Genomic DNA, 27,762 nt, shown 5'->3' with positions numbered 1-27,762 from the left:
AAATGTCCCTGGGCTTGGGGAGGACATCCTCTGGGGGAGGGATTAACAAGATACAATGTCAAGTATCAAGAAATGTGCTAGAAAGGAAGCAAGACAAGGTGGGCGCTGGTGGCACACGCCTATAACCCCAGCACTCTGGAGGCAGATGCAGGCAGATCTCCGAGTTCCAGGCCAGCCTGGTCTACATCCAGGGATACACAGAGAGACCCTGCCTTGAAAAAACAAGCAAAAGCATGATAAATCAGTTTTCAGGAAAGGCTTTCCCATAAAAACAACTCACATTTTTTTCATGTTTATTTCCTTATTTTTGGTCTTTTGAGACAACGTTTCTTTGTGTCGTCCTGGCTGTCCCGAAACTCCCTTTGTGTCGGGAGCCGCTCCCGCCATTACAAGATGGCGCCGGTTTCCTGCTTCCTGGTTCTTCTTGCCAAACGTTGTCTTGCGATGTACGCATGCGCCACTTTATGCTAATGTAGGTTTGGTTGTTCTCCCTATTGGAGAACACATGCTAATTGGGTTTTGTGTAAAGCACCAATCACAGACGAGCAAGTCACCCTGCTGGCTATTTAAGCAGAGCACGCACAGGGTTTGGGGTCCTTCTCCATCTACTTTCAAGAGCTTCGCAATAAAACTGCTGCTGGACAAATCCTCTGTTGCCGCGTCATCCTTATCGGCAAAGGCTGCGCGCGACAAGTGGTGCCGAAACCCGGGAACCTGCCGAACCCAGGGCAGAGGGACGACTCGAAGGACCCCCGACTGCTCGTCGGAGGAGGATTCAAGCCAGCAGTGTGAGGAACCGCGGTACTTTTCTGCAAGGTATGATTTCTGTGGTCTGGGGTATTCCGTTTCTCGTGGTTAGTTTCGTTTTTGTTTTGTTGTGTTGTTTCTGTCTCAATTGTGGGAAACGGGAAAAGGTAACGTTAAGACCAGGAGTATGGCCAATCTATAAGATGCTAAAATCGTGCATCGAAGATGAGAAGTGTAAAGAAAAGGTCAAGGAGGGTCAGAGAGTTTTGTCAGACCATCAAGATAGTCTGTCCGAAGCAGAAAAGGGGAAGATGTCAAAAGGAGAGAAAAAACTTAAAAGTGCAGGAAAAACAGCTAAACTCGAGTTAAAAGCTAAAAGGCCAAAATTAACCGCAGATACTAAGAGGGATCCCATTAAAAGAGAGGACGGTCATAAACTGTACCCCCTCTTAGATGAATTTAAAAATCTTAGGGTAGAGTCCTCTTCCGGGGAGGAGACGTCCTCAGAGGAAGAGGAACCACGACAGTCTGATGACTCTAGCGAGGAGGAAGAGACAGGGCTTGATCCTGATGAACAAGCAGAATTAGATGAGGAAGCGGCCAAATATGAATCAGAAAGATATGGCCCAAACCCTCCTCTGCCTTATGCGCCAGGGTATGGTGCGACAGCGCCTCTGCTTGAGGAGAAGAGCCAGAGTAAAGATAAAGGAAAGGTTAAGATTTCTAACTCGCTGATTTCAGAAAAGGAAAAAAGAAAGATACAGATGGCTTTCCCTGTATGGGAGGATGCACAAAATCAAAGGCAACATTCTCCCTTGGATCTAAAGCAATTAAAGACCTTGGTGGAGTCGGTGCAAACTTACGGCGTTAGTGCTTCGTTTACACTGGCGTTGATAGAAAGATTAGCAGCTAATGCTATGACTCCTGATGACTGGTCTAATACAGTAAAGGCATGTCTTTCTATGGGACAATACTTAGACTGGAAATCTATATATCAAGAATTATGTATAGCACAGGCAAAACAAAATATAGCCAATCAACGTCCTCAATGGAGCTTTGACATGCTCACCGGTCAAGGACAGTGGGTAGTTAATCAGACCCTCTACCCTGTGGAAGTATATGAACAGATAAACAAGGCAGCTGTTAGAGCTTGGAAAAGTCTTCCTAATAAAGGGCAGGTTACTGGAAACTTAACAAAGATCATTCAAGGAGCTTCAGAGCCTTTCTCAGATTTTGTAGCCAGAATGATGGAGGCTGCAGGGAGGATATTTGAGGACCCTGAAGGTGCAATGCCGTTTGTAGAACAACTGATTTATGAGCAATGTACAAAAGAATGTAGAAATGCCATTACTCCATGGAAAGGAAAAGGAATAAATGCCTGGATGAGAGCTTGTAGAGAAATAGGAGGGCCGTTAACAAATCAAGGCCTAGCAGCCGCTGTACTCTCCGCTCAGAAGGCTGCAAATACCAAGTGCTTTAATTGCGGCAAGATGGGTCACATGAAGAGGCAGTGTCGCTCTCAAGCGCCAGCTTCTGGTGGACCATCTAATAAACAACCGGGGTTATGCCCAAGATGTAAAAAGGGTAAACATTGGGCCAATGAGTGTAGATCAGTTAAGGATATTCAAGGAAGACCTCTTCCCGAACCTACTATAAATCCTAATCAATCAAAAAACGGGAAGAGGGGCCCCCGACCCCAGGGCCCAAAAATGTATGGGGCAATCCAACAGACTCCGTACCAGTCAAAAGGATTTGTGAAGATGACATCATCCGAAGAGAGGCATTTCAACAATTTTGCTCAAAAATGGAAGTCCATCTTGTCACGGGGTTGCCTTATAATCCACAAGGACAAGGCGTGGTGGAACGTGCGCATGGCACACTCAAAACGTATTTGCAAAAACAAAAAGGGGGACTCTGGCCCATAAATATGGGTCAGAAAGCAACTATCTCCCTTACTTTATTTACCCTAAATTTTTTAAAATTGGATTCTAATGGACAGTCTGCGGCAGACAGACATGTCAGCCATGCATACCCGAAAGAATTGGTAAAATGGAAGGATGTGCTTGATAATCAGTGGAAAGGACCGGATCCTATTTTAATAAGATCCAGGGGAGCTATTTGTGTTTTCCCACAGGATCGGGAAGATCCAATCTGAGTTCCAGCGCGACTGACTCGGGTGGTGAAGCACGATGACCCTGCTCCTGATCCTGCTGCTGAACGGGATGCTGAGGAGCCAAGAGGTGGAAGGCCAAGAGATTCGATGGGGAATCCTGTCAGCCTTCCCTCGGCCCATGCCGGTGATGCATGATGCACAAGTCTTCCCAAGATTCTTCACAACTAATGACTCTTTGGGGCTACCGTATTTGCCAATATCTAGAGACATAGCTCCTATTCAAAATAATGAATGTTTGGAGTAACCTTGGTTGCAGGACTGCTCCTCTGTTTTTGGTTGCTCTGCAATTTTAAAAAAAAACAGCAGCAAACAAAAAATGTGGCTATAGTCCAAGCCATGTTGGCTGTAGAGCAGGGAGCCTCTCCTCAAGTATGGCTAAATATGCTCAGCCGTTGAGACACTGTCAGAACTAAAAGCAATCCTTACGGGCACAGGTTCCCATTGCACTAGGAAGCTGTTCTTGGCAGACCTTTGCGCCCCCCAGGGCTCAGGTTCCCATTGCACGGGGCTAAGGGCGTAAAGGGTCTCATACACTGTGTAACCTCCTTGATCGCTGATGCTGTTGAGTCAGCAGGCTGATCGGAAAACTCATGGTGTAGTTACGGATCATTTTTGGCTGATTTTAATATAATTTTTAAGGGGGAGATGTCGGGAGCCGCTCCCGCCATTACAAGATGGCGCTGGTTTCCTGCTTCCTGGTTCTTCTTGCCAAACGTTGTCTTGCGATGTACGCATGCGCCACTTTATGCTAATGTAGGTTTGGTTGTTCTCCCTATTGGAGAACACATGCTAATTGGGTTTTGTGTAAAGCACCAATCACAGACGAGCAAGTCACCCTGCTGGCTATTTAAGCAGAGCACGCACAGGGTTTGGGGTCCTTCTCCATCTACTTTCAAGAGCTTCGCAATAGAACTGCTGCTGGACAAATCCTCTGTTGCCGCGTCATCCTTATCGGCAAAGGCTGCGCGCAACACCTTTGTAGACCAGGCTGGCCTCAAACTCAGAGATCCCCCTGCCTCTGCCTCCCCAGGGCTAGAACTGAAGCCAAGCACCACCAAGCCTGGCTTTACACTTGTTTATTGTGGAGAACACTTAAGTGACGCGCATACGTGCGCCACTTGGCTGTTTCTCTGCTCCCACTGTGAGTCCTGAAGCTACGACTCAGCTCTCGAGGCTCCGCGCCAACTCCTCCACCAGGAGGGCCATCTTGCCGAGCCAACGTGGCTGGGTTTGCCTTTACTTTGTTTTGCGAGAGGGTCTCACTCTGTAGCCCCGGCTGGCCACAGACTCACCGAAATCCACCTGCCCCTGCCTCCAGAGTGCTTGCCTTTGAGCTGTGTGCCACCACATCAGCACCACAAGGTCTGTTTTCTGAGACAAGACTCCACTGTGTAGCCTTGGCTGGCCCGGAACTCTATGCAGCGGGCCAGGCGAGCCTCAGGCTTGTGGCCGTCCGCCTGCAGCTACCTTTACTAAGACTACAGGAACGAGTCTGGCTTCTTGCGGCTGTTCTCTCTCTCTCTCACTTTCTAACATCATATTAATTAGATAATTGTGAGTTTTACAGAAATAAAATACTCATGACACATGTAAAACACTCGTGTACATGCATTTTAATCACACTCACCGCCACTGTATCTCCTGTCCCTGTCCCCTTCCCAACTAGTTCTCCTGCTGCCTGGTGATTCTTGGTTTGGGTTTTGATGACTCAATAAGTTTCATGAGGGTTTTAATAGCTGTTATCCCAGTAAAGAAACTGTCTCTTCTTTCCTAACAACCGTAACAACCGTAACTATCTCTAAGGGCGGGGCCTCGCTTAGCACCTCTTTAAAAACATAAATACACTCTGAGATTTGCTCATGTATATCGAGTGTTTTCTCTGCATGTATAGGACGCAGGTGCCGTGAAGGTCAGATGAGGGCATCCGAGCCTCGGAAACCGGAGTCACAGGCGGTGGCGAACCGCTGCGAGGATGACGAACCTGAACCTGGGTCCTCTTAACCCCCTAGCTAACCCTTCAGCACCTCCCCTTTAAAAAACAGGCAAAACAAGCTGGTTGGTGTTCCCGCCTCATCCAGCTTTGCTCATTCATTACTGCCTAATAATTTTACGCCCTGTGCACTCTGTTTCCTCAGGCCCAAGCAGGAAGAAAAGGAAAGACAAGTGAATAAAAAAAAAATCTAGTAACGGATGAGCTCAAAGAGAGAGAGAGAAAGGAAGGAAGCTCGCAGCCCCGCCTGCCTCTCCAAGTTACTCTAAGGCCAGAGCGCTCTCGCTTTCTAATATATTAATTAGAGATAATTATGAGTTTTATAGGACAAAATACTCATGACATCCTTATCTAAAGCACGCGTATACCTGCATTTTAATCACACTCACCGCCCCGGACGCGGCAGAGTCTTACTAGATCAAACCAATCAGGAGCGCTGAGGAGGGCGGGTTTGGCCGCCGAAGAGCACCAATCAGCGTGCAGCCGGGCGGAAGCGAGACAACACCCACCAATGAGGGCGGCCGTACGGCGGAAGTGCACCGCGGAACGCTCGGGAAAATGGCGCCCTCCGCCTGCCACAATTCGGCCGGAGGAAACTCTGATCACGAGGCGATCGTCCTACGAGCGACCGCTCAGAGGCAGAGTCACGACACGGCGCGGGCCGAGCTTAAGGAGGGGGTCGAGACACAACTCCGCGATCTGGAGCTCGGGAAGGCTCCAGAGGGCGGAGTCCGCGGGAGGCCGGAGCGGGGACGCCGGAAGAGGCGTGGCCGGAAACGGGCGGGCCCCCTGCGCTCCGGACGCGAAGACCCGGATCGGGACGCGGGCGGGCGGGCCTGCGCTGAGCCGGGGGCGTGGCCAGTGCGGCGCGGGGCTGGGGCGGGGCCAGGAGGCGCCCGGGGCCCCGCGGGGAGGGATCGGGGTCGGGGGCCGGGCCCGGGGCTGCAGGGTCGACGCCGGCGAGGTCCTGCGGCAGCGGCGACAGCAGACCGGCTCCGCCCGCATCGTCCCTCGCGCCGCTCAGCCCTGGACTCGAAGGCCCCCTGGTCCCGCTGAGCGCTGCCCGCGGATGTCCGACCTCCCGGAGCCCGCATGCGCCGTGGTGCGCCCCGGGACCAGGAGCTGGTGGGGGCGGGGACCCCCGGGCGGGGGCCCCGCGGCCGCCCTGCTCCCCCGGGGCCCGTGGTCCCGGTGCTCGTCTTCCCCCCGGATCTAGTGTTCAGGGCGGACCAGCGGAGCGGGCCGCGGCAGCTGCTGACCCTGTACAACCCGACGGGGACCGCGCTCCGCTTCCGAGGTGAGGCCGCGGGCGCCGGGAGTCGGAGCGGGACGTGGGGAGAGCGCGCGGGCCGCAGCCGTCGGGCCGCCTCGCGGGGCCGCCGGGGGCGCTGGCGGGGCGCGGGCGAACCCGCCTGAGGCCTCGCTGCGACTCCGTCCCACAGTGCTGAGCACCGCGCCCGCCAAGTACACGGTGTTCGATGCAGAAGGACGCGTGAAACCCCAGTCGTACGTTGACATGTGAGTGGGGGGGCAGCCGGGCGCCCCGACCGCCGACCGCCTCCTCCCCTGCCGACGGCGGCGGGGGAGCTTCGGGGGAGGAGCTCCGGATTCCCGGGGTCGCCTCTCACGACTTCCTCCCGCGGGGCAGTGTGATCCGGCACGTGGCCCCCATCCCCAGCCACTATGACGTCCAGGACCGCTTCCGCATTGAGCTGTCGGAGGAGGGGGCCGAGGGGAGGGTGCTCGGCCGGAAAGACATCACCTCGGTTCTCAGGGCGCCGGCGTGCCCCCTGGAGCTGCAGGCGCACCCCGAGCCGCGGCCCGCCGCAGGGCCGCCTGTGTCGGCGGGACCAGCCCCGGGCAGACCTCTTCCCGACAGTGAGTCGAGCGGATGCTTTGTGCGTGCGTTTGCCGTGTTGTGTACCCCGCCCGTGTGAGCGCGTGCGTGGGGCGCTTGTGCACATGCGTGCCTGTTTGTGGAGGGGCCTGGCTTCTCCAGTCTCTCTGCACCGCTCCTTTTCTGAGACAGGGTCTCTCTCGGCACCTAAGGCACACTCTCTTGGCTATGCTGGATGGCTGTTAATCCGCCGTCTCCGCCCCCCAAAGGCTGGGCTTATAGGCACACCCTGCCACGCCCAGGTTTTCAGGGTGCTCCCGGGGTCTGAGCTCCGGTCCTCACGGTTGCACTGTTTGGCCTTGTACCAGGCAACCTCATTGCACTACTGAGCTCAGCCCAGCAGTGTGCACACACTCTAGAATTCTGTAGGGACAGAAGTAGCACTATCCAGAAACCAACTAAGCTGGGTTTCAGGAGGCTCTGGGTTCTGGTGTCTCTGCGTGTGTGTGCGTTGTGCGTGCGCGCGTGTGTGCGTGCGCGTGCATGTGTGTGAGAAGATGATCTGGCTGACGTTTTCCGTCCGGTGAGAGAAGGCATTGTCCGGGTCTCTAACTTGAAGTCAGAGGACACGTCTTTCCTCCTTGGTGCCCGTCATCAGTGTCCCCTGCGTTCAGTTCAGTGGGAGACCTGTGCTGAGCAGTGAGCTCGTGTGCTGGGTGTGGGGGATACGGGGTCCCTGCCTGTCTGCCCAGGAACCAAGAACACACTACTGGAGGCAGGAGGACAGAGGCGCCAAGGAGGAGAGGGCACCCCGGGGTGCCTGTAGAGCAGGGAAATGTAAACACCAGCCAGTGTGGTGCAGGAGCCTGGGACAGCACCCTGGGGGCTGAGCAAGCAGGGGGCAGACTGCGGGTTCCAGACCAGCCGGGCTACGGAGTGAGACTTTGGGAGCAGGGTGAGAGTGCAGGGGAGAGAGCCGGGATGGTGGTGTTGGTGAGAGCGAGGCCCCGACTTGAGTCCCCAGCTCCCAGGACGTGTAATCACACTTCTGGGAGGCAGGGACAGGCAGGTCCCAGGCACCGGGGGGCGGGGGGGGCAGTCCCTGAGAACAGTCGGCTAGCACCTAAGGAGCCACACCTGAGGGGGATTCCTGCCCTCTGCACGTAACACACGTGTACGTGTGCCTGCCACGCACTCATACACAGGTACATTCAAGAAAGATCACGGAAGCTGGAGGTGATCTGGCACACATGGAGTCCCAGCACTTGGAGGTGGAGGCAGGAGGGAGAGAAGTTCGGGGCCAGCCTGGGCTACAGATAGTGCGTCTGAGGCCCTGTCACTCCACACTCTAGTCCCTGTCCCTTTCCTGTCACCTGGCCGGGTGGCCACCGCTCTCACACCTCCCTTTCACAGCCGCCCCCCAGCAGCTGGCCAGCAGCTCCTTCCTGCTCTTCCTGCTGACGGGCGTCGTCTCCGTGGCCTTCCTGCTGCTGCCGCTGCAGGGCGAGCACGGCAGCCAGCTGCCCCAGGTGCTGCACGTGTCGCTGGGGCAGAAGCTGGTGGCCGCCTACGTCCTGGGTGAGCAGAGGGGCCGGTCGCTCCGGAGGATGGCGGGGAGGGCGGGGAGGGCGGCACCTGCACGGGATCTCTTCCTATCTATCCCCAGGCCTCCTTACCATGGTGTTCCTCCGGACCTGAGCGTGCGGCTGGCACGGCTGCGCTCTCCTCCGCAGGCAGGGACCTGAAGCAGCCACTGTGACGTTTTCACCTTGCCCCTTCTCCCTCCTCGCTGCCCGTCCATCGCTGTCCTCCCCACAACAGACACCCAGGGATTTGTACTCATTTTCCAAGTTAATTAAATACATTTTAAAACTCAAAACGAGAAATGTGGAATGCTTACTCTTGGCTTCTCACATACCTTTCGTGTGTGTGTGTGTGTGTGTGTGTGTGTGTGTACATTAGTACGTGAGCAGCTACACAGATGCACTTGGCTGGAGGTCTGCATCAGGGTCTTGTCTTCTCAGCTGCTTCTGCATATTTATTGACTCCTCCTCGGCTGTTCTCAGGCTTCCTAACCCTGTGACCCTTTAATACAATTCCTCACGTGTAAACCCAACCAGAAAATCATCTCTGCTGCTACTTCGCAACTGTGATTCTGCCGCTGTTATGAATCGGAATGTAATAACCTGTTTTCGGGTGGCCTCAGGTGACCCTTGTACCATTGAGAAGCACGGCTGTACATTGCGTGAGCATGTGTGTGTGTGTGTGTGTGTGTGTGCGCATGCAGAGGTCAGAGAACTCTCAGAGTGCTCTCTCCCACCGTGTAGATTCCGGGCACTGACCTCTGGCCATCAGGCTCGGTGGCGCGCGGCTTTACCCGCTGAGCCCTGCGGCTTCTGTTTGGAGGCAAGGGGTTCAGAACCGAGAGCTCCGCGCTCGGTTAGGCGGGTGACGCATTCCTGCAGCAGCGGGGTTAGCCGAGTACCTGACAGACGCCAGAGGCCCAGGGAGACGCGCTGTGGTCGCCAACAGGAGGAGTATCCTGATTAGCTTACTGGGATGGGATGACCACCCGGAATGTGGGCCACACCATTTCCTGGGGTACCCCGTGTGAAGGGCATGATCTCAGGCTTTACTAAAGATCTGATGGCCGACATCTGGGCAGGAAGTGGACGGGCGAGAACATGAGCAGACAGGCCGGGTTATGGCAGGACAGAATTAGTCAGCTTAAAGGAGCTGGGAGGTTGTCAGGTTAAAGGCCTAAGCTTTGAAATAAACAGAGTCTCTGTGTCCCTATTTATATAGCTGACGGGCCTATAAAAGACCAGCTACGGCCGGGTGTGCTGGTGCACGCCTCTGAGCACAGCACTCTGGAGGCAGAGGCAGGCGGATCCCTGTGAGGTCCAGGCCAGCCTGGTCTGCAAAGGGAGTCCAGGACAGCTAAGGCTACACAGAGAAACCCTGTCTCAAAAAACAAAAAAACAAGCAAACAGAAAAGACCAGCTGCATTTGGTGCTCACACAGAGCCGGTAAATACAAACTTACACCACTAGATGTGGGCGTGGGGCCTGAAGAGAGAGGACTTCAGTCTGAAACCCACAGGGGCACCTTACAGACTGCCACCGCGCCAGAAAGCCCGCACTGACTGTCCCAGCTGTGGTAAGAGAAGTAGCTCCAGATGAGAGAAATCCACAAGGTCGTCGAGAGCGAGGTGGCAGCCGGTAGAGGCACTGGACTTAAAGAAGCAAGGATGTCATGAATGATTCAGTTTGTGTAAACGAGATGCGTAACGACTGGGCCGTGCAAAATCATGCAAAAGGCTGGAGGGACTTGGTGTCTGTCAGCCATCTTAGAACCTGGTTCTTAGCTACAATGGCTAACGTGGCGGAAAGACGAGGCTTCAGTCACGAGCAAAGAAATAGGTGTAGAGGTGTCGACCCCGCCAAGAATCAAGCAGCTGCTAGGTGAGGGTCCAGATTCTGAATCGAGTGCAGGTCAGGTGTAACCGTTCTGCCTTAGAGCAGTGCTGTGTAGCGGCCCTAAATGTTTGGGACCAGGCTGAACGACAGGGAAAACCGATTCAACATACTGTATATAAAAAATGACTGTTTGAGGAGAGAGGATCTGCTCCTGTTTCAACAGGAAGCGAAAAGCTTCCTTCAACTTCCTTCAAAATTAATGAGGATTGACTTTGACTGGGGGAGGCCTTCCCGAAAATGGTGGCTGCAGACACGGAGGACAAACCCGGTGAGGTGGCCGCTGATCGTCTCTGTGGGAACAGCTCTGAGAGCCGGACAAGAACGTCTCTGCGGAGCCAGCAAATCTTGTTGGCAGAGTCCACATTCGCCATCCTTCCATACGTCATGGATGGACAGTTACGTTACACTTTGGTTATGCAGTCCAGGTAGACCCACAGACTTTGAGGCCTTTCACCTGCGCATAGAACAGATTCATCTTTATCTGATCTGTGCACACTGCACATTCCATACATGTTAGTGCAGAAGTGAATATTCCCACACCAGGCACCAGGGCACACGCCTGTGATCCCAGCACTCGGAGGCAGAGGCAGGCGGATCTCTGAGTTTGAGGCCAGCCTGGTCTACAGAGTGAGTCCAGGACAGCCAGGGCTACACAGAGAAACCCTGTCTCAAAAAATGAAAAAAGAAAGAAATGTGTATTACCTTTCTAAGTCTGTGTGTTTCCAGAGCAAAGGACCAGATGCCAGTGAAGACAAAGCAAGTAGCCCAGATGCCTCACAGATTTCAGTCAGGACTTCAGTGAAGCCCTGCACTTTCCTATCACACAGACACGGGGCAGCGAATGACACGGCCAGCTCTCCCTGGACATGACCATTATCCCAATTTCCTTAGGGCCCTAAAGACGCTTTCAGCAGGAACCACTTTAAAAGAGTGACAGCCTCACTCCAAGAGGTGTGAGTGATGGGATTACAGGGGTGTGCCACCGAGAATGTTTCGGTCAGTGTGTTAAGGGGGTTTGTTGTCATTTTAGGAGGTTGGTTACAAGTTGTCTTTGGTCGCGGTCAGGGAGGAAACAAAGTAAAGGGTCTTAGATTAGGGGATCTGTCTTTCTCTTCCTCCCCTCTGTCCTTCCTCTCCTATCTAGTTAGGGGGAAGGAGGGAAAAGGGGGATGAACACAAGAAAACACAGACATATAAGAAAAATAAAAGTAGATTATGACATCTACTTTCAGAGTAGAAAGCGAGTTTCGGATATCTCACATTGGTGTGGACTTTTGTGTGTTGATAGAAGTTTAAGGCTCTGTTGGCTGCACGTACCGTATTTAGGTTTCAGGGTTGTTCACGGTGTTGTAGACATGCGACTCATTTGATGTAAGTTCCGGCCCTTTGGAAAGCTGCTATTGAAAACTGTTTGGGGTGGTTAAGAACTAGAAGCTACGAGTTAGTCACCTGTAATCTTACCTGCGTTAGGTACTTGTAGTCACGGTGCTGTTGTGTAAAGATTCAAATGCTGATCTCTGTGCCATCCCCCATAGCTGGCTGCATTCCTTGTTCTGAGAATCTCCTGTCTAAACTTTGCTCCCCAGTTGTCCCCTGATATGTCAACAAAGCATCTTAACAGCCAATCACGGAGCAGGGGCGAGAATGCAGCCAGGGAGGAGGGAGACAGAGGGATTCAGCTATGGGCAGAGGTACAGGGAACATCATTAGAAAAGAGCCGCTGGAGCAGAGAACGCCATAAAATGTAAGCATCTCTGAGATTTTGGCAAAGAGGAAATCAGACTCTCTTAGAGGGTTAAGAATAGAGCGATAACTGCTCAGTATTGTGCTGTAAAGCTTGTTAAATAAATACAGTAGTCCAGTCTCAACTATTTGGATGCTAGCCAGCTTAAGAGAGAAACTGCAAAACGCATTTTTAAAAGTAATACTAACAGATACTGTTAGGACCAAATAAATGATGATGATGCGCACAGCAGATTTTATATGAAAGAGGTTTATTAGATGGAGATGAAGAGAGAGAAGGAGAGAGCAAGACATGATAGGGGAAGGGAGCGTGGCACCCTGAAAGAGAAAGGGGAGAGGGCAAGAGAGGAGATGGCAAGAGCCAAGAGAGAGACACAGCAGCAGGTTGGTCCTTTTAAGGAGCAACGTAACCACACCTGCCAGGTGTGGGTACCTGGCCATTGACACATGATGACATCATAGGTTGCTAGGCAACCCAGAAGCAGGTGTCTAAATACTAACATTCCTCCCCTTTTCTATAATTAAAAAATGAGGATCTTGGGCTGCTTCTCATGTAAGACAAGTTAAAGTATATACATTTAGGTTCATTGGAAGCGGCTCTTGGTTGCCATGCAAGGGGGTAAGAGAGAGAGAAAAAAAAAATAGCAACAAAGTGTCCAGATTACATGGTCAAGAAGAAGGGAAGCCTCTGTCCTGGAAAGTTCAGGGTAGAGGGTTGTCAGTAGAGAGCTGTCAGCCACGCAAGGCAGCAGGTAGGGACTGAGGAATGCTGGGAGAACCTGGAGCTGCTTGTCCTGGGCCTGAAGCACACCATTCCAGCCTTTTGTTAATAAGTGAATAACGGGGGTAGATTCTCTTCTGGCTGCTTCCTGCTGACACTGGGGGTGCTGTAGGGAGGTCTGAAGGCTGAAATGTTGGCCAAGTCCAGGAAGAACAGGCTGCTTTGATGCTGTCCAGGGTCTGTGAAAACATCCATGGCTGGGAGGGAAAGTGCAGGCCCAGCTTGATGGAAGTCTGTGAGGTCAGAGTTGAACACTTGTAGCTGCTTTGGCGCTGTTGTGGCTATAGGAAACATCTGTGTCTGGCAGGACACTGAAACACATATATGAGCAAAAGATAAAGCTGAGTAGGTTATGGAGAAAATCCTTTAGGTGTACATTGAAAACTTTGGGGAGTGAACAGAGGTGGAAGGTTTGGATCGAAGATAAGATACTTGAGCATGGGAGCCTCCGTCTACCTGATAGAACCTGCATTTACCCAGTCACTGGCAAAAAGGCTTTGCTCTGGATCTGTCATCTAAGGAAATTGAAGCCAAGTTTGGTTACAGAAGTGTGTAATCTTAGAGGCTCTTAAAGTGGCACTAGGTGTAGAGACCTGAAATTCTCCAGAAGACATTCCAGAGGAGAATCTGGAGGAACGGACGAATGGACTATTCCCATTGGGAGGGTAGGGAGTCAGTGACCTGTCAAGGTGTCCCAAGAGCAAGGTTTAACCCAGTAGAAATGGCCCTACCTGATCCAACAGCTCGTCAGCTTTGGCCAGAGACCAAGGGCACAGCTGCCCATAGGAGACACAGTTTACCTAGCGCTAGGATTTTCATAGGCAAGCATGGGAGGAGGAGGAAGAAACTGCATTTAGAGGAAAAAAATCTCTCCCAAGGGAAAGAGAAGTCCTAAATGGAGGTCAGCAAAAGGTCAACCAAAGCCAGTGAAGACCATGGTTGGGGGGGTCCCTCCATCTCAAAAGATAGTAGATAGTTGTCGATGCTCAACAATCAAGCTTCCCTTACCAAGAGAGGCTTTTATGCTGGACAATGAGAAACTCACCAATGCAGCCAGTGTTGCCTGTGAAGGCAGCAATCAAGTAGCCTGGGAAGGGAAGTCGCAAAACCAGGGAAAGGGGAGGAATCCCACCCTCTGGGATAGGCAATAATGCAGTACTTATCTGGAGCCCAGTTCACCTGGAGGTGGATTCAGGTGGATTTTCTGCAGCTACAAGAATTATTTTTAAGTTTTACAAAGGAGATAAAACTTCAGACACGTTAGCATCACAATTGTAATCTGCACTGAAATACACATTGTAGAAAAGGCAGTAGACATACACATTTGTGTTAACAGCATAGGCATCTTTAAGGTGAGCTCTGGAAAGGCAGAAGCCTTTCATGAAGCAGAAGAGACAAAAGCTCAATTGATCTTAACCTTTAGTATAAGTACACATTATGGAGACTTAAAATCTTGATCTTGGAATCATGATAGTGGGTAGTATAGTGGAATGCTTTTGTATTAGAGTTAGATTGATAAATCAGAGCTCTATTGATAAAGGCCAAAGCTCTGGACAGTCAATTTAACAGTAGCATAGCAACAAGAGGAAACATTAAGCCTTTTTACCTATTTAGGATTCCTTACATCACCTGAGACCTTGCAACCTTTATATCTTGCCTTTAGCAACCTTAAAACACTTTCTTAGGGGCTGGAGACATGGCTCAGAGGTTAAGAGCACTGGCTGTCCTTCCAAAGGTCCTGAGTTCAATTCCCAGCAACCACATGGTGCCTTATAACCATCTATAATGAGATCTGGTTGTTGCCCGCGTAATTGTCTCGCCAGCAAGAACGCACGCGGACACCAGGATCCTCCTGCAGCAAGCGTTTATTACAATGAAAAGAGGAAGACCCTAACCGCCAGAATGGTGCTGCTTAAATACACCCTATGGCGGCGTGTACTCTGCTGGTTGGCTGCTTGCTCATTGCCCCGTGTGACGCCCCGGGCTGGGCAGTGGCTTGGCGCGCTTTTGCAACTTGCACCCGCGCTCTATTATTTGTTCATTAGGGCCGGGGCCGGATGTCGGCGCCATCTCGTAATGGCGATTGCATTCTCTCGGCTCTCCACATATCCCCCTTTTTGTTTTAATAAATGAAAACTGCCTCAAAGCCTTGTAAGCGCGGCACAAGAAAGCCCTAAGCTCGATCAAGCGAACTCCTTCTTTGGGGAGTAAGCGATCAAGAGCTTTAGATTACTCCCTTACCCCACCAGGTGCAATGGAGACAAGTTGTCTGGGTGCAGGGGCTAAGGGAGAAGATTAAAGAAGGAGGTGACACCCATTCCCGTGCAATGGAATAAAATTCCAGGGAGTGCAAGGGCTGTCACCCTCCTATCTAGGTACCATAGCCGCTTAGGCAAAGGCAACATTGACCTGGATCACTCATCGACTCATTGCAATGGGTGAAACCCCTGAGGTGCATCGACTGAGTGTCACAGTCTGTTTTAATCTTTTAACATGGATAACCAAATTTTGGGAGATGATCCTTGCTCCAAGGCCACAAGTGCTTGCGCGATCGCGACCTTGTCACGTTGTTGTTGGGCTTTGAGCTTGCAGACTAACCAGAGTAAGAACACTAAGCTGCAACATAGGGCTGCACCAAACATTCCAATGCCCACCCATTCCTTAAAATAAGAAAAGGCGGAAGAAGCCCAGGATAATAAGCCATCTGTGAGCGATAAATCCACTCGAGTAGAATTAGTGGTCACCACCGCCGCCCTTAGCTCTTCAAGCATTTCTTCAAATCCTTCTGACCAGTTTCCTGCAAGATATAGGGACAATTTCCTGGACGAATTAGCGGCTCGGGTAAGATTTTCATATTGTACACTGGTAATACAGAGTGCTCCTCTTTTTCTTTCACACCCTAATTGAGCCAATTGAGATAAAATATCTATTCTTTCTTCCACAAGATCCAGACGCTGGTTAAGAATCATCAATCCACCTTTTAATTGTGCGCTAGCAGATACATGAAGGTTCATGGCTTCAGACACACCTGCTGACAATTGATTTACTGTTGTGCTTGTTTGGACTGAATTTGCCATTGCCAAGCCGGCTGCAGTGGCAGCAGCTGCGCTGACAGCGATGGCAGTAACAACGGCTGTGGTGATGCCAAAATCTCTCTTCTGTCTAAACAGGGAGAGGGTGAATGGAGTCTCCACTGGGACTGGAATCTACTGCGGGACTCTAACAACCAAGGCACGAGCGTAACGCCTGGCATCCCAACATTGCGACATCCAGCATGTCTCATTGGTACAATTTCCAAAAGAATTATTGGACAAAACAAGTAAGAAAGGGGGATAAACACAGACAGGACTAGGTGGAAAAGTCGTCTGAATTGTAATGGTTCTATTTCAATGGGTAATTTGCCTTGTCGCATTCACCATTTCCATACCCTTTTTTAACGCAGTACCATTTAGGGCGCCCATGATGATCGATTTCCCTACAGTACCACCACTAATGAATCCCAGAGGATTGAGGTCCGTACAACTAACATTTATCCCACAAAGTATCCATTTATAAAAAGGGACCATATCTCGATGTTGTATAAAGAGCCCCTTTTCATTACCATACTTTTTGTAGGATCCATCAACATATTTGGGGAAAAGGAAAAGGTTTTATTTTTGTCAGCCCATCGAGTAAAGCGCGACTGGCAGTCGGACCATGGAGGGATGGTCTCATCATCCTCCCATGCACATGAAGGGGCCACCCTAGGTTGAAGAGGTCTATTTTTATCTAAAAAATTTGGTCCTAAAAAGGAACCGTTTACCCAGGTGACCTTTTGCCAAAAGGTATAATAGACATCAATGGTGTCATTATTACCCCTTTTCTTTTGGGTCATAACTTCCCAATTCCGATCCTTATAGCTAAATGACCCAAAAATCCTTTTGGTAAGCCGAACACAATCTCCTACGGAATCCTCAATTTGAAAGCAAAGGGAGCCAGCTTCTGGAAAGTCATGGCTTTCCCCTAATGATGCCTCAGTCTCATCATAAGGCAAATAAGGCAGGCCTAAATCTTTATTGGACGAGAAGAATTTTGGGAAAGTCAATGAATTATGTCTGACCGGCATAGGCTTCGGGAATGCAGACAAAATGGCCCAACGTTGTACCCCCACAATACTAGGAACCCGAATTAGAAGGATCCAAGCAAGAACTGGAATTAGTTGCAGGTATATTCGTTGGAGGATCATCTTCAGCTGCTGCGAGCTTTCGCGTGAGGTGCTCCGGTACCCAGAATGGATTGTTTTCTTCCTGTGGGAAAACACAGACAGCCCCCCTGGATCTTATTAAAATAGGATCCGGGCCTTTTCATTGACCAGTCAAGACATCCTTCCATTTGACCATTTCCTTAGGCCTATCAGGCTCTAAGCAGTGGCGATCAGCCACCGAGTGGCCCTGACTGTCCAAATTTAAAAAATTGAGAGTAAAGAGTGCCAAGGAAACAGTCACTCGTGGCACTGAGGGCAGAGCCTCCTCGACTCCCCCTTTTTGTTTTATTAAATAGGACTTTAGAGTGCGATGAGCACGTTCAATAATGCCCTGTCCCTGAGGGTTATATGGGAGACCCGTTAGGTGGGTCACTCCCATTTGATGACAAAACTGTCCAAAGTTTTGAGAAGTATAGGCTGGCCCATTGTCAGTTTTTAGAATTTTGGGCTTTCCCCAGGCACTCCATGCCTCCAGGCAATGTTGAATAACATGGGCTGCCTTTTCTCCAGTCAGGGGAGAAGCAAACATAACTCCAGAGCAAGTATCAATGGAAACATGCAAATATTGAAGTTTACCAAAAAATGAAATGTGGGTAACATCCATCTGCCACACTTGTAGTGGGCGGATTCCTCTGGGATTAATCCCAACATGAGGCATAGGTAAGAACTGACAGCAATTTTGACATTGGGTAACAATATCTCTAGCCTCTTTTCTAGTTATGTCAAATCGATGACGCAATGTCTCAGCTGTAACATGAAACCTTTTATGAAACTCCTTAGCCAATTCTAAATTTGAAAGGAGGTCAAATGCAATCATCTTTGTGGCTCGATCTGCCAGGTCGTTTCCACGGGACATGGGCCCCGGTAGACCGGAATGAGCCCTAATGTGTGTAATAAAAACAGGGGATCTTCTGGTAATTAAGGCAAACTGAATCCTTTGAAAAATTTTTGCAAGCTTGCTAGACGCTTTAATCAATCCAGCAGCCTCTAAGATTTTGGTTGCATTTACCATATAACTAGAATCAGAAACAATATTTAAGGGACCTGGAAATTTTTCCAAAACTTTTAGCACTACTAAACATTCTACAATTTGAGGCGAGGTCTCATGATATTGCTTAGAAACAACTTTATTATTAACCACATAAGCTCCCACTCCTGTTTTTGACCCATCTGTATAAATCATAATTTGTCTGATCATGAACAAACTGGCCTTGCCCTGTTAGCAAATCAAAGGTCCATTGCCGCTGATTGTCCATTCTGCATGGACATTGGCCCTTGCCTGAGTTTGGGAAGCATCATGCCACAAGGCTTTCCATTCTAAGTACTGTCCCATACTAGGGAGAGCAGCTTTTATGGTATTTTGCCAATCATTTGGAGTCATGGCCACACTAGCAAGTCTTTCAAGCTGCATGATTGTAAAATTAGCATCTACCCCGTATTTGTTAACCGATTCAGCAAGTTCTTTAACAAGGGGATATTCTACCGGTGCATGAACACGGTCCCCTTCCGCGGCCTCAAATACAGGGAAGGCCTGCAAAAGCTCCCTTTTATCCCTTTTTCGAAAAGAAGGAATCTAAACCGTGCCTCTCAACATAAGGCAGAGGGGCACTAGGGGTTAATGAAAAAGCCCCGCGAATTTTAGCTCCTCCCCTCTGTTTCTCTCGATTTGGTGGTCCTCATAGCGAGCCACTTCCTCCTCTAAGTCTGACTCCTCGGAGGGATCCAGAACTATCAAGCCCCAAAGCCTCCAATTCTTTTATCGGATAAAGAGGCTTTTTTTTTTTTTTATTTCTCCTTCCCTTTTCACCTTTCTCTCCCAGGACATCCTTTCCCTTGTCTTTCCCTCCTGCGGCTTTAACATCCGCAGAAGGGCCTTTTTTCTTAGAGACGTCTTTTTCTTTTTCCTTAAGGGCCCCTAACCTTTTATCCCGTTTTGTTTCTGACATGCTGTCTTGTAGTTCCTCTAACACCCCTTGGCCAGCTGCTACAGATGAGCGGCATTTCTCATCTTCTAAGCAAGATTTTACTAAAATCCACAATGACCTAGCTCCAACTTTTAGCTTTCCATTTTCTTCCTCTCTCCGTAGGTCACCTTCTAGCTTATCCCAGGAAGCAAGCGTCAGCGACCCTGAACATGCAATCCAGGGAGCAATGCGATCAATTTCCATAATAAACCCTTTCAACATTCTTTTTGAAAGCTTTAGTTCATGCTGTTTTAAAAGTGACTGAAGTGCCGTGATCCCCGAATGTGAAGCTCCCATGTTGCTCCCTTATCTACGAGAGAAACTGACACAGGGAGGGGCACCAAGGCTTATTTACGTCCGGCTAACAGTACCCAACGGCACACCAAAAAAGAAGGGGGGGACACTGCCGCTTATCTACGTCCGTCTAACGATGTCCCAGGGAGACAAAGCACTTCAGCACCAGTCTTTATGGAAACAAAAATGAAACTAAAAGAAAAATTACTAAGGTCACCAAAACAAACGCAAGAGCAACTGGGACAATTAAATGGGGCGATATCTCTTTAAGAGCAGGCATGCCTCTCAGAACTCACCTTAGAGCTGCAGTTCTGAATCCTCCCCTCAAGCGCGAGCGAGGGGGTCTCCCCAGGGCTGGCGATCAAAGGCTGCCCGGCGTCCCGGGCTTCGGCACCAGATGTTGCCCGTGTAATCATCTCGCCAGCAAGAACGCACGCAGACACCAGGATCCTCCTGCAGCAAGCTTTTATTACAATGAAAAGAGGAAGACGATAACCGCCGGAAAGGTGCTGCTTAAATACACCCTATGGCGGCGTGTACTCCGCTGGTTGGCTGCTTGCCCATTGCCCCATGTGACGCCCCGGGCTGGGCAGTGACGCCCCGGGCTGGGCAGTGACGCCCCGGGCTGGGCAGTGGCGCCCTGGGCTGGGCAGTGGCTTGGCGCGCTTTTGCAACTTGCACATGCGGTCTATTATTTGTTCATTAGGGCCGGGGCCGGATGTCGGCGCCATCTCGTAATGGCGATTGCATTCTCTCGGCTCTCCACGTCTGGTACCTTCTCCTGTGCCCTTTTCTGGCCTGCAAGCATAAATGTATGCAAGACTGAATGCATAATTAATAAATCTTTTAAAAAAACACTTCCTTAGACCCTCAAACATTTATAACTTGTATTTACTAAACTTAAGGCACTTTCTTAGACCCTCAAACATTTTTTTAGGCTTTGTATCTAGTTATTTACCATAAGTCATACGTGAGACTACTATGAACATTTATTGTCCTTTAGGTAAATAAAGGGATGATAAAAGTTTCCATTCAAGCCTGTTTCTTGAGTCTGGCAACAAGGCATATTGTGTCTAGGCCTGACAATAGCATCTCTAGGACTTAGTCTTAAGGCCTGGTCTCCAGCATATGAAGAGAACTGGGAAGGCATCTGAACTCTCCCAATACAGAAGTTGGTAACATGTCCAGGGGACCCCAGCGTAAGGCCAAAACAGACCTACAATATTACCCTGGGCTGGGCGAGGGTGGTGGAGGTCGCTGAATCAAGGCCGCCAGGCCAAAGAGGTAGAAGGCTGGAGGTGTTTGTGGCTCTTGTGCTGGTTGATCCTCCATGGCTGGGCACAGAGAACAAGCCTGCATGGGAGCATTTACACTTCCAGAAGTCAGTCTGCCGGCAGGCAGCCAGCCATGGCTTGTTGAGACAGCAGCGGGACCAGCGTCTCCTTTGGCTGCATTTGAAACAGTCACGTGGCAGAGTTGACTTTTGGCTCCACCCCAGCGGGATGGGGCACTGCAGACCTCTTGTTTTCTGTGCGGGAATGCCAACAGCCTCAGAGCAGCAGCCACGGTCTGGAGCACAGCTATTGCTCTGGATGAACCTCTCGGGAAAGCTCGTTTTTTTATTATTATTATCTTTAGCAACTCCTGTATGCTGACTCAAGGACCATCCTCAGCTGTTTATTAAAGATGGCAGTGAGACCATGTTTGCATCTGTACGACTATAAATATATATTTGGACATGTCACAGGACTTGATCATCTATGAGATGACTGACTATTAACTTGCATTCATTGGCCATCAAATTTTAGGACTTTAGGTTTTGTCCCTGTTAAGTTGGAGCTTTAAAAGTCATAAATATAGTCTATTAAAGTGAGAGCACAACAGATTTCTGTATGATTTAGTATATAAAAAGTTCATAGCTTATAAAAGTGTAAGGCTATACTATAGAATCATAATAATACCACTTTTAGAAAACACGACCAAGCATATTTTAACCTTTTGATAGTAGCATATAGCACAATGACCAAGTTTTAACCTAACTAAATAAACGCCTCTAAAATTAATAGATCTTAATTTAGAGGATTGGTAAAAACTTCTACTCAGTAACCCCTGAGTTATGAGTTTTAAATCCAACAATGTCGTAAAACAGTATAAAGCAATTTTAAAATTACATTTGAATTTATTATAGCAAAACTATTAGCCACAAAGCCTAGTGGTGAATTCGGATCATAGGCAGCTCATGGCAGGAGAAACAGCATTTATTAATTTAGGAACATTACATTACATATTTTGTAAAACATTACATATATTGTAAAATGTAACTTTGAATTTTTATAAAAATCCATACCAATTTAAAATGAGGCTTGTTGCTGTCCTCGTCTAAAAGGAGATAAAATAAACAGAATTAATTATGATTAAAATTGTTCATACCACATGGTCACCTTAAGTTTAAGATTTTTTTTCTTGAGAGTATTAAAAGAAACCAGAGAGTATATTTAGTGAGATAGCAGGCAGAGAGACACAGATAAGACTTTGGGAAAAGAGAAATGTGGAATTGTTTTTGCTTGATGGATCGCTCTTAGTGTTACTGGATATTGAACATTTGAGGAGGGAAAATACAGGTGTAGAAGCCAAAGTTTTCCCTAAGAGGAGAGATATGAGGAAGCCATTCCTGCAAATGAGAAAGGGGAAATGGGAATGGACCATGCGGCTAGTGGTTCGCTGACCAAACAGCTCGTCAGGTCACGGGGTGAGCCTGGCTCAGCCTGAGAACCTCGGTGCCTGGTACCAGGGCTTTATCAGCAGTAAGGCTGAGTTCTCATAGAGGGAATGTCATCCGCAGGAAAGGAGAGGGGCTGATAGGCAGCTTTAGAATGGAGGTAGGAAGGGGCAGAGTGGCCTTTTAGTGTCTACAAGAGAACGCAGTTTTGTAGCTCCGAAAACAGTGGACAGAAACAAAGTAGCAAAAGTAGCTGGCAGGGAGGAAACCTCAGCGTTTGTTTGTTTTATAACCAAGATGGTGGCCAATCATGTGACTGTCCTTAATTGCCCTAAGACGGCCTTGAAACGAAGTACTTGCCCTTAGTGGAGATGGCAGTGAAGCTACGGTTCCACCCTCCTTATCCCAAAACCAACATGGCGGCTAGCCATGTGCCTCGTGAGACCAGGTGCTTGCCTGTGGATGGCTGTCCCAGCTCGGTTCAAAACTCTCTGCCGGCTCGTGGCAGGGCTGTTCAGAAGTCTGCGCAACCAGAAACCCTACTCTGCAAGCCAGTCTCTCTCGGCAGCGTTCCAAGGGAGATTCGAAATCACTCCATGGACCAGCGGTGCAATTTACAGCCATCTGCGTGGGGGCCGGGTCCCCAGCAATGGCTCACCTAACAGCAGTAGTTAGAAGCATTCTGTCTACGAAGCTGCAGTGTCAGCATCTGGCATGCGCCAGTTTTGGCGCAGCATGAGTGACACACCCTGTCCCCTGTGCTCCGTGCTCGGTGCCCCTGACAGCTGTGAGCAGTGGGACAGATGTGCGTGGTAAGGGCAGGGCCCTTGAGAGAAGTAAACCAGGAGAGCCATTCCCGGCCAACGCACCAACCTTAGGACCAAATAAGTGATGATGATGCGCACAGCAGAGTTTATATGAAAGAGGTTTATTAGATGGAGATGAAGAGAGAGAAGGAGAGAGCAAGACATGATAGGGGGAAGGGAGCGGGGCGCCCCGACAGAGAAAGGGGAGAGAACAAGAGAGGAGACGGCAAGAGCCAAGAGAGAGACACTGCAGCAGGTTTTAAGGAGCAACGTAAGCACACCTGCCAGGTGTGGCTACCTGGCTGGTGACACATGATGACATCATAGGTTGCTAGGCAACCCAGAAGCAGGTGTCTAAATACCAACAGGTGCTCGTTTAGTTAATTACAGAAATAAGCTTGATTTAGCCTCCTGAATAAAGGTAGAAACAAGCCATCTTTGTCTATTTAAATAGACAGGCGGTCCTCACACCCTCCAGAGATCTGCAACATATGACATTTACGACGTTCCAATAACACAGGACTTTTCTGACGGACATGTCAGCTCCCGGAAGCACCCCCGTTCTCGTCCACAGAAGATGACAGGAGTTTGCTTCAAACGTGGCAAGCCTGGCCCCTGGGCAGAAAGCTGCCCTTACCTCGACTGCGGACTGCACAGCGTCTGAACGGAGGGAAAGCAGGTGCTGGAACGTCGGCCGTCCAACTAGCTGAGACGAGGGAGGCCAGAGCTTCAGAATCCCCGTGTCACGGCAAGTCCGTCAGCCAGCCTGGGCCTGTTGGCCCGAGATTCCGTGTCCCACCCATACAGAGGAACCCGGGTGACGGCCCAGGCAGCTGGTGTCAAAATAAAAGCAAACCGAGGGGTCAGCACAGCTGGCGACACAGGCAGAGACAGGAAGATCTCTGAATTTGAGGCTGCCTGGTCTCCAGTCTCAGACCAGCCAGGGTTACATAGTCAGACCTGGTCTCAAAACATACTAAGACAAACAAAACAACCGTAAAAGAAACAAAGAGGGTTAGGTTGTAGCCCAACAGCAGAGCACCAGCGTGGGTGAGTCCTTACCTTCCGTTTCTGTTACTGGAGAAAAAGGACGCACACGCGCACACACGCGTGCGCACACACACACACACTGTTAGAACTGGGTTGTGGCTTAGTACTTGAACAGCTAACGCCTAAGTAAGTCCTTGGGTTCCAATCCAAGCACCACAAAGGATTTAAAAACCCCCTGGTTGGGGCAGTGAAAACCCCCTGGCTGGGGCAGTGAAAACCCCCTGGCTGGGGCAGTGAAAACCCCCTGGCTGGGGCAGTGAAAACCCCCTGGCTGGGGCAGTGAAAACCCCCTGGCTGGGGAAGTGTCTGTGTGCGAGGTGCGAAAGTTATCTCTGTATATTCATTGTTGTTGTTGTTGTTTTGCTTTTTGGTTTTCTCGAGACATGTTTTCTCTGTGTAGCCCTGGTCGGCCTGGACTCTCTCTGTAGACCAGGCTGCCCTCGAACTCACAGCAATCCTTTTGCCTCTGCCTCCCCAGTGCTGGGATTAAAGGTGCCACCTGTGCCCTTCCGTCTCTGTTAATTTGATTGCAGATCATTGTGCTGGCAGAGGGGAATCTTGGCCAGACTTTGGTATTGTTATTCTTGTGGTTCACCACCTGCCTCATGGTTTGCAAACACTCTTCCTCGCTCACCCTTTGACTGGCTTCATAAAGAGCTGAGGACCCATAGTTAGACAGGAGCAGAGGGGCAGGACTTCCGGCTGAGAGAGGGTTCCCCAATGTGACACGGGAAGGGACTGGGGCTTAGTGAGAGGCAAAGGGCCGGCCGCATGGCAGGATGTAGGCCAGGATTATTTGGTTAATGTGTATGGGCTAGCGGAGAGCCTGCCCAGCTCTAGTGCCTGAGTTTTTGCTTGTTTGTTTGTTTGTTTGAGGCAGGACACTGTTGCTGAAGCATTCCTCTGCTGGTGGCAGAACCAACTTCTTGGGATTCCATCATAGACTGAAGACCTCTGGGAGTCCAGCACCAGATCTGACTGCTGAGATATCCAGCCTCGGGGATCTGGTTAGCTACCACATCCTGGTTCTTTCAATCTGGACAGAGCCGTGGTTGAACGGCCCAAACGGCAGCCTGTGAGTCATTCCACCGAGGCCGCGTCTTAGAGACGCCATGTCCACGGCAGCTCTTATAAAGGAAACAGTTCAGGCGTTCAGTCCGTTATCCTCACGGTGGGAGCGTGACAGCATGCAGGCAGACTCGGTGCTGGAGAAGCAGCTGAGAGCTCTTCATCCCGATCCGCGGGCAGCAGGAGGCCGTGGGCCGCACTGGGCTGAGCTTGAACACGGGACCGTAAGGCCCGCCCCCCAGTGATGCACTTCCTTCGTCAAGGCCTCACCCCCTAATAGTGCCACTCCCTGTGGCCAGGCATTTACACACGGGCCCTTCCTACTCACCCCTCCCCCAGGCCCTCACTCTTCCTCTCAATTCTGTTCCTTGAGAGAACCTGGACTGATAAGCTGTACCAGCCCAGTTTTAGGGCGACAGTGGTGTGTGGGTGTGGGGGGTGATGGTGGAGGCCCGGAGCAGGCCTCAGATCCCCCCTCCATCGTTGTTGCAGTAAAACAGCATGACCAAGGCCACTTATAAAACAGAGCGTTTCCTGAGGACCTACGCTTTCAGAGGGTCAGAGTTCGCGATGGCAGAGCAGAGAGGGCTGGTAACGGGGCTGGAGCAGCAGCGAGAGTTCGCCGCAGGCAGGAAGCAGACAGCACTCTGGGAAGCGTTAGTCTTCTGCAGCCCCACACCCGGGACAGGCCTTGGCCTGTGAGGCAGAGCCCCCAGCTAGCGGCCAAGAATTCAACAGCTGAGACGTCCAGGACAGCTCGTTCAAACACAGCCCCACAGAGGACTTACAGGCGGTTGTGAAACAGTGGTGGAGGTCCTGGATCTAGTTCACACCCTCTGGAAGAGAGCAGTCGGACCTCTCGGCCTCAGTGGGTCTCAGTGGGATTTTTCTTTTTTAAATTAATTTATGTTCATGTACATTTGGTGTTTGGAATACATTTACGTCTGTGTGAGTCATAAATGGGATCTTGCTATGTACTCCTAGCTGGTCTGGAAAAATTTCTATTTCTTCTTCTTCTTCTTTCTTTTTCTTCTTAAGACAGAGTCTCACTATACAGCTCTGGCTGGTTTCCAACTCACTCTGTAGACCAGGCTGGCCTTGCTCACAGAGATCTGCCTGCCTCTGCCTCTGGTGTGTGCTGGGATTAAAGGCCTGTACTACCATGCTTGGTGATGGAGCTTTCTTTTCTTTTCAATATGTTTTTCTTTTGGGGCTATACAGATGGCTTAGTGGTTAAGAGTATTTGTTACTCTTGCAGAAAAGCAAGGCCTGGTTCCCAGTGGCCCATAACCCTCTATAACTCCAATTCCAGGGCATCTGTCACCCTCTTCTGCCTCCCTGGGCACCAGGCATGCAGTGGGTACACATACAGACATGCACTCATGGGAAGCAAATGAATCTTTTAAAACTCCATTCTGCCTGGCAGATGCTGCTGTGCTTGGTCAGTTCTTCATTTAACTTAACATTAAAGGCCCTATACCTAACAGCATACTCTGCAACCACAGCGCTCAGGAGGCGGAGCCAGCAGGATCTGGAGTTCGAGGCCCGCCTGGTCAGCCAGGTCTACACAGAGAAGCCCTGTGTCAAAACCACAAACAAACAAATGGAAGCCCTCTATCTGCATGGCCACACTCTGAAGTGCAGAGAGGCAAAGCTTCAGCATGTGACTTTGGGAATGGCAGGACACTAGTCACAATTCAGATCTTAATCTCAGCCAGGCGCAGCAGTATCTGATTCTCATCTTAGTCTTTGGGAAGTAAGAGGCAGGAGAATTAGGAGTTCATGGCTGCGCCTTCGAGAATTTCATGCAGGCTGAACTATGTGAGACTGTGCCTCAAAAACAAACAAAAAGGAAGAGGAGGAGGAGCTAGAGAGAGGAGGAGGAGAAAGAGACTCCAAACCACAACTGAAGGGTTCATTCTACCTATTAGGTGACATTAAAAAAAGGGATTGATTGATTGATTGGTTGACTGATTTTATGTATGAGTGCTTTGCCTGCATGTACACCTGCATGCCAGAAGAGGGCACCAGATCTCACTATAGATGGTTGTGAGCCATCATGTGGTTGCTGGGAATTGAACTCAGGACCTCTGGAAGAGCAGCCAGTGCTCTTAACCGCTGAGCCTTTCCAGCCCTTGGATGACATTTACTGACGTGTTTTTGGTGATTACATTGTGGACATCTTTGTGAACACTATTTGTGTCTACACAAACGACAGAGCCAGGGGGAGAAGGTCATGAAGCCTGACTGGAAAATGTGCTCTAGAGCACGTGTCAAGGAAGCTAACACTGAGGTTTCTGACCCCAGCTCAGGTTCAAGGTCCTGAGAACACAGTCAGGCTTGGTGGGAGAGGACAAAGGAAGGCAGGAAGTAGTCTCCTGAAATTCAGAACCTGGGCCATCCCAAGCTTTAGATCCTTTGCTTCCCTGTGTCCTGAGGGATTGTGTGAGACCTCCCGACTATGCTGAGCAAGAAAGGATAAGGGGATGCCAACTGCATTACACTGCCCAGCCTGGGAGGGCCAAGCTGCAGCTCTGAAGCCATGGCTGAAGACAGAGCACGGCAAGCTAGGCGTAGGGGCGCACACCCTTAGTCCCTGTACTCGGGAGGCCAAGACAGACGGAGCCCTGTGGATGCCAGTCCAGCCTAGCCTGGTCTGTGAGCGCGTTCCAGGGCAGCCAGAGACCTACATGATAGGAGACTGAGCTTCGAGTCATCCTGTGACCTCCACACACGGGCTGAGGCACACACACACACACAAACACACAAGAAAACAAAACATAACAAATAAAAAATTAGAATGCAAAGAGAAAGAGCTGCGATCACTAACATCTCCCCACCTGTAGTTCACACTGGACAGAGGGTGGC

At 50.2% G+C, this 27,762-nt stretch overlaps 1 protein-coding gene and 2 long non-coding RNA genes across 4 annotated transcripts; 2 read left to right on the top strand and 1 right to left on the bottom strand.

Annotated features, from left to right (window-relative positions):
• Positions 1 to 359: 359 nt before the first annotated feature.
• Mospd3 (motile sperm domain containing 3) lies at positions 360 to 26,062 on the top strand. 2 transcript variants are annotated; one of them, XM_060367927.1, is made up of 5 exons: positions 360 to 816; positions 2,882 to 6,207; positions 6,353 to 6,428; positions 6,559 to 6,788; positions 24,703 to 26,062. In XM_060367927.1, the coding sequence occupies exons 2-5, from the start codon at positions 6,003 to 6,005 to the stop codon at positions 24,903 to 24,905; spliced, it is 714 nt and encodes a 237-aa protein (XP_060223910.1). In that variant the 5' UTR covers positions 360 to 816; positions 2,882 to 6,002; the 3' UTR covers positions 24,906 to 26,062. The 2 variants fall into 2 exon arrangements, with proteins under 2 accessions (XP_060223910.1, XP_021506395.1); XM_021650720.2 differs by lacking the exons at positions 360 to 816; positions 24,703 to 26,062 and adding exons at positions 8,161 to 8,325; positions 8,414 to 8,626 and having other exon boundaries at positions 5,763 to 6,207.
• Positions 9,340 to 21,081, bottom strand: LOC132648009 (uncharacterized). Its single transcript, XR_009586347.1, has 4 exons — positions 20,480 to 21,081; positions 19,548 to 20,049; positions 11,688 to 17,036; positions 9,340 to 10,680 (listed from the first exon to the last, which is right to left on the bottom strand). It is a non-coding gene; the product is annotated as an uncharacterized LOC132648009 (long non-coding RNA).
• Positions 11,881 to 20,287, top strand: LOC132648010 (uncharacterized). Its single transcript, XR_009586348.1, has 3 exons — positions 11,881 to 11,970; positions 15,921 to 16,069; positions 19,081 to 20,287. It is a non-coding gene; the product is annotated as an uncharacterized LOC132648010 (long non-coding RNA).
• Positions 26,063 to 27,762: the final 1,700 nt, after the last annotated feature.

Source organism: Meriones unguiculatus, chromosome 15 (genome assembly GCF_030254825.1).
Source record: "Meriones unguiculatus strain TT.TT164.6M chromosome 15, Bangor_MerUng_6.1, whole genome shotgun sequence".
Lineage (NCBI taxonomy): Eukaryota > Metazoa > Chordata > Mammalia > Rodentia > Muridae > Meriones > Meriones unguiculatus.
Note: the sequence above shows the minus strand (reverse complement) of the source record. Positions and strands in the feature narration are given on the sequence as shown.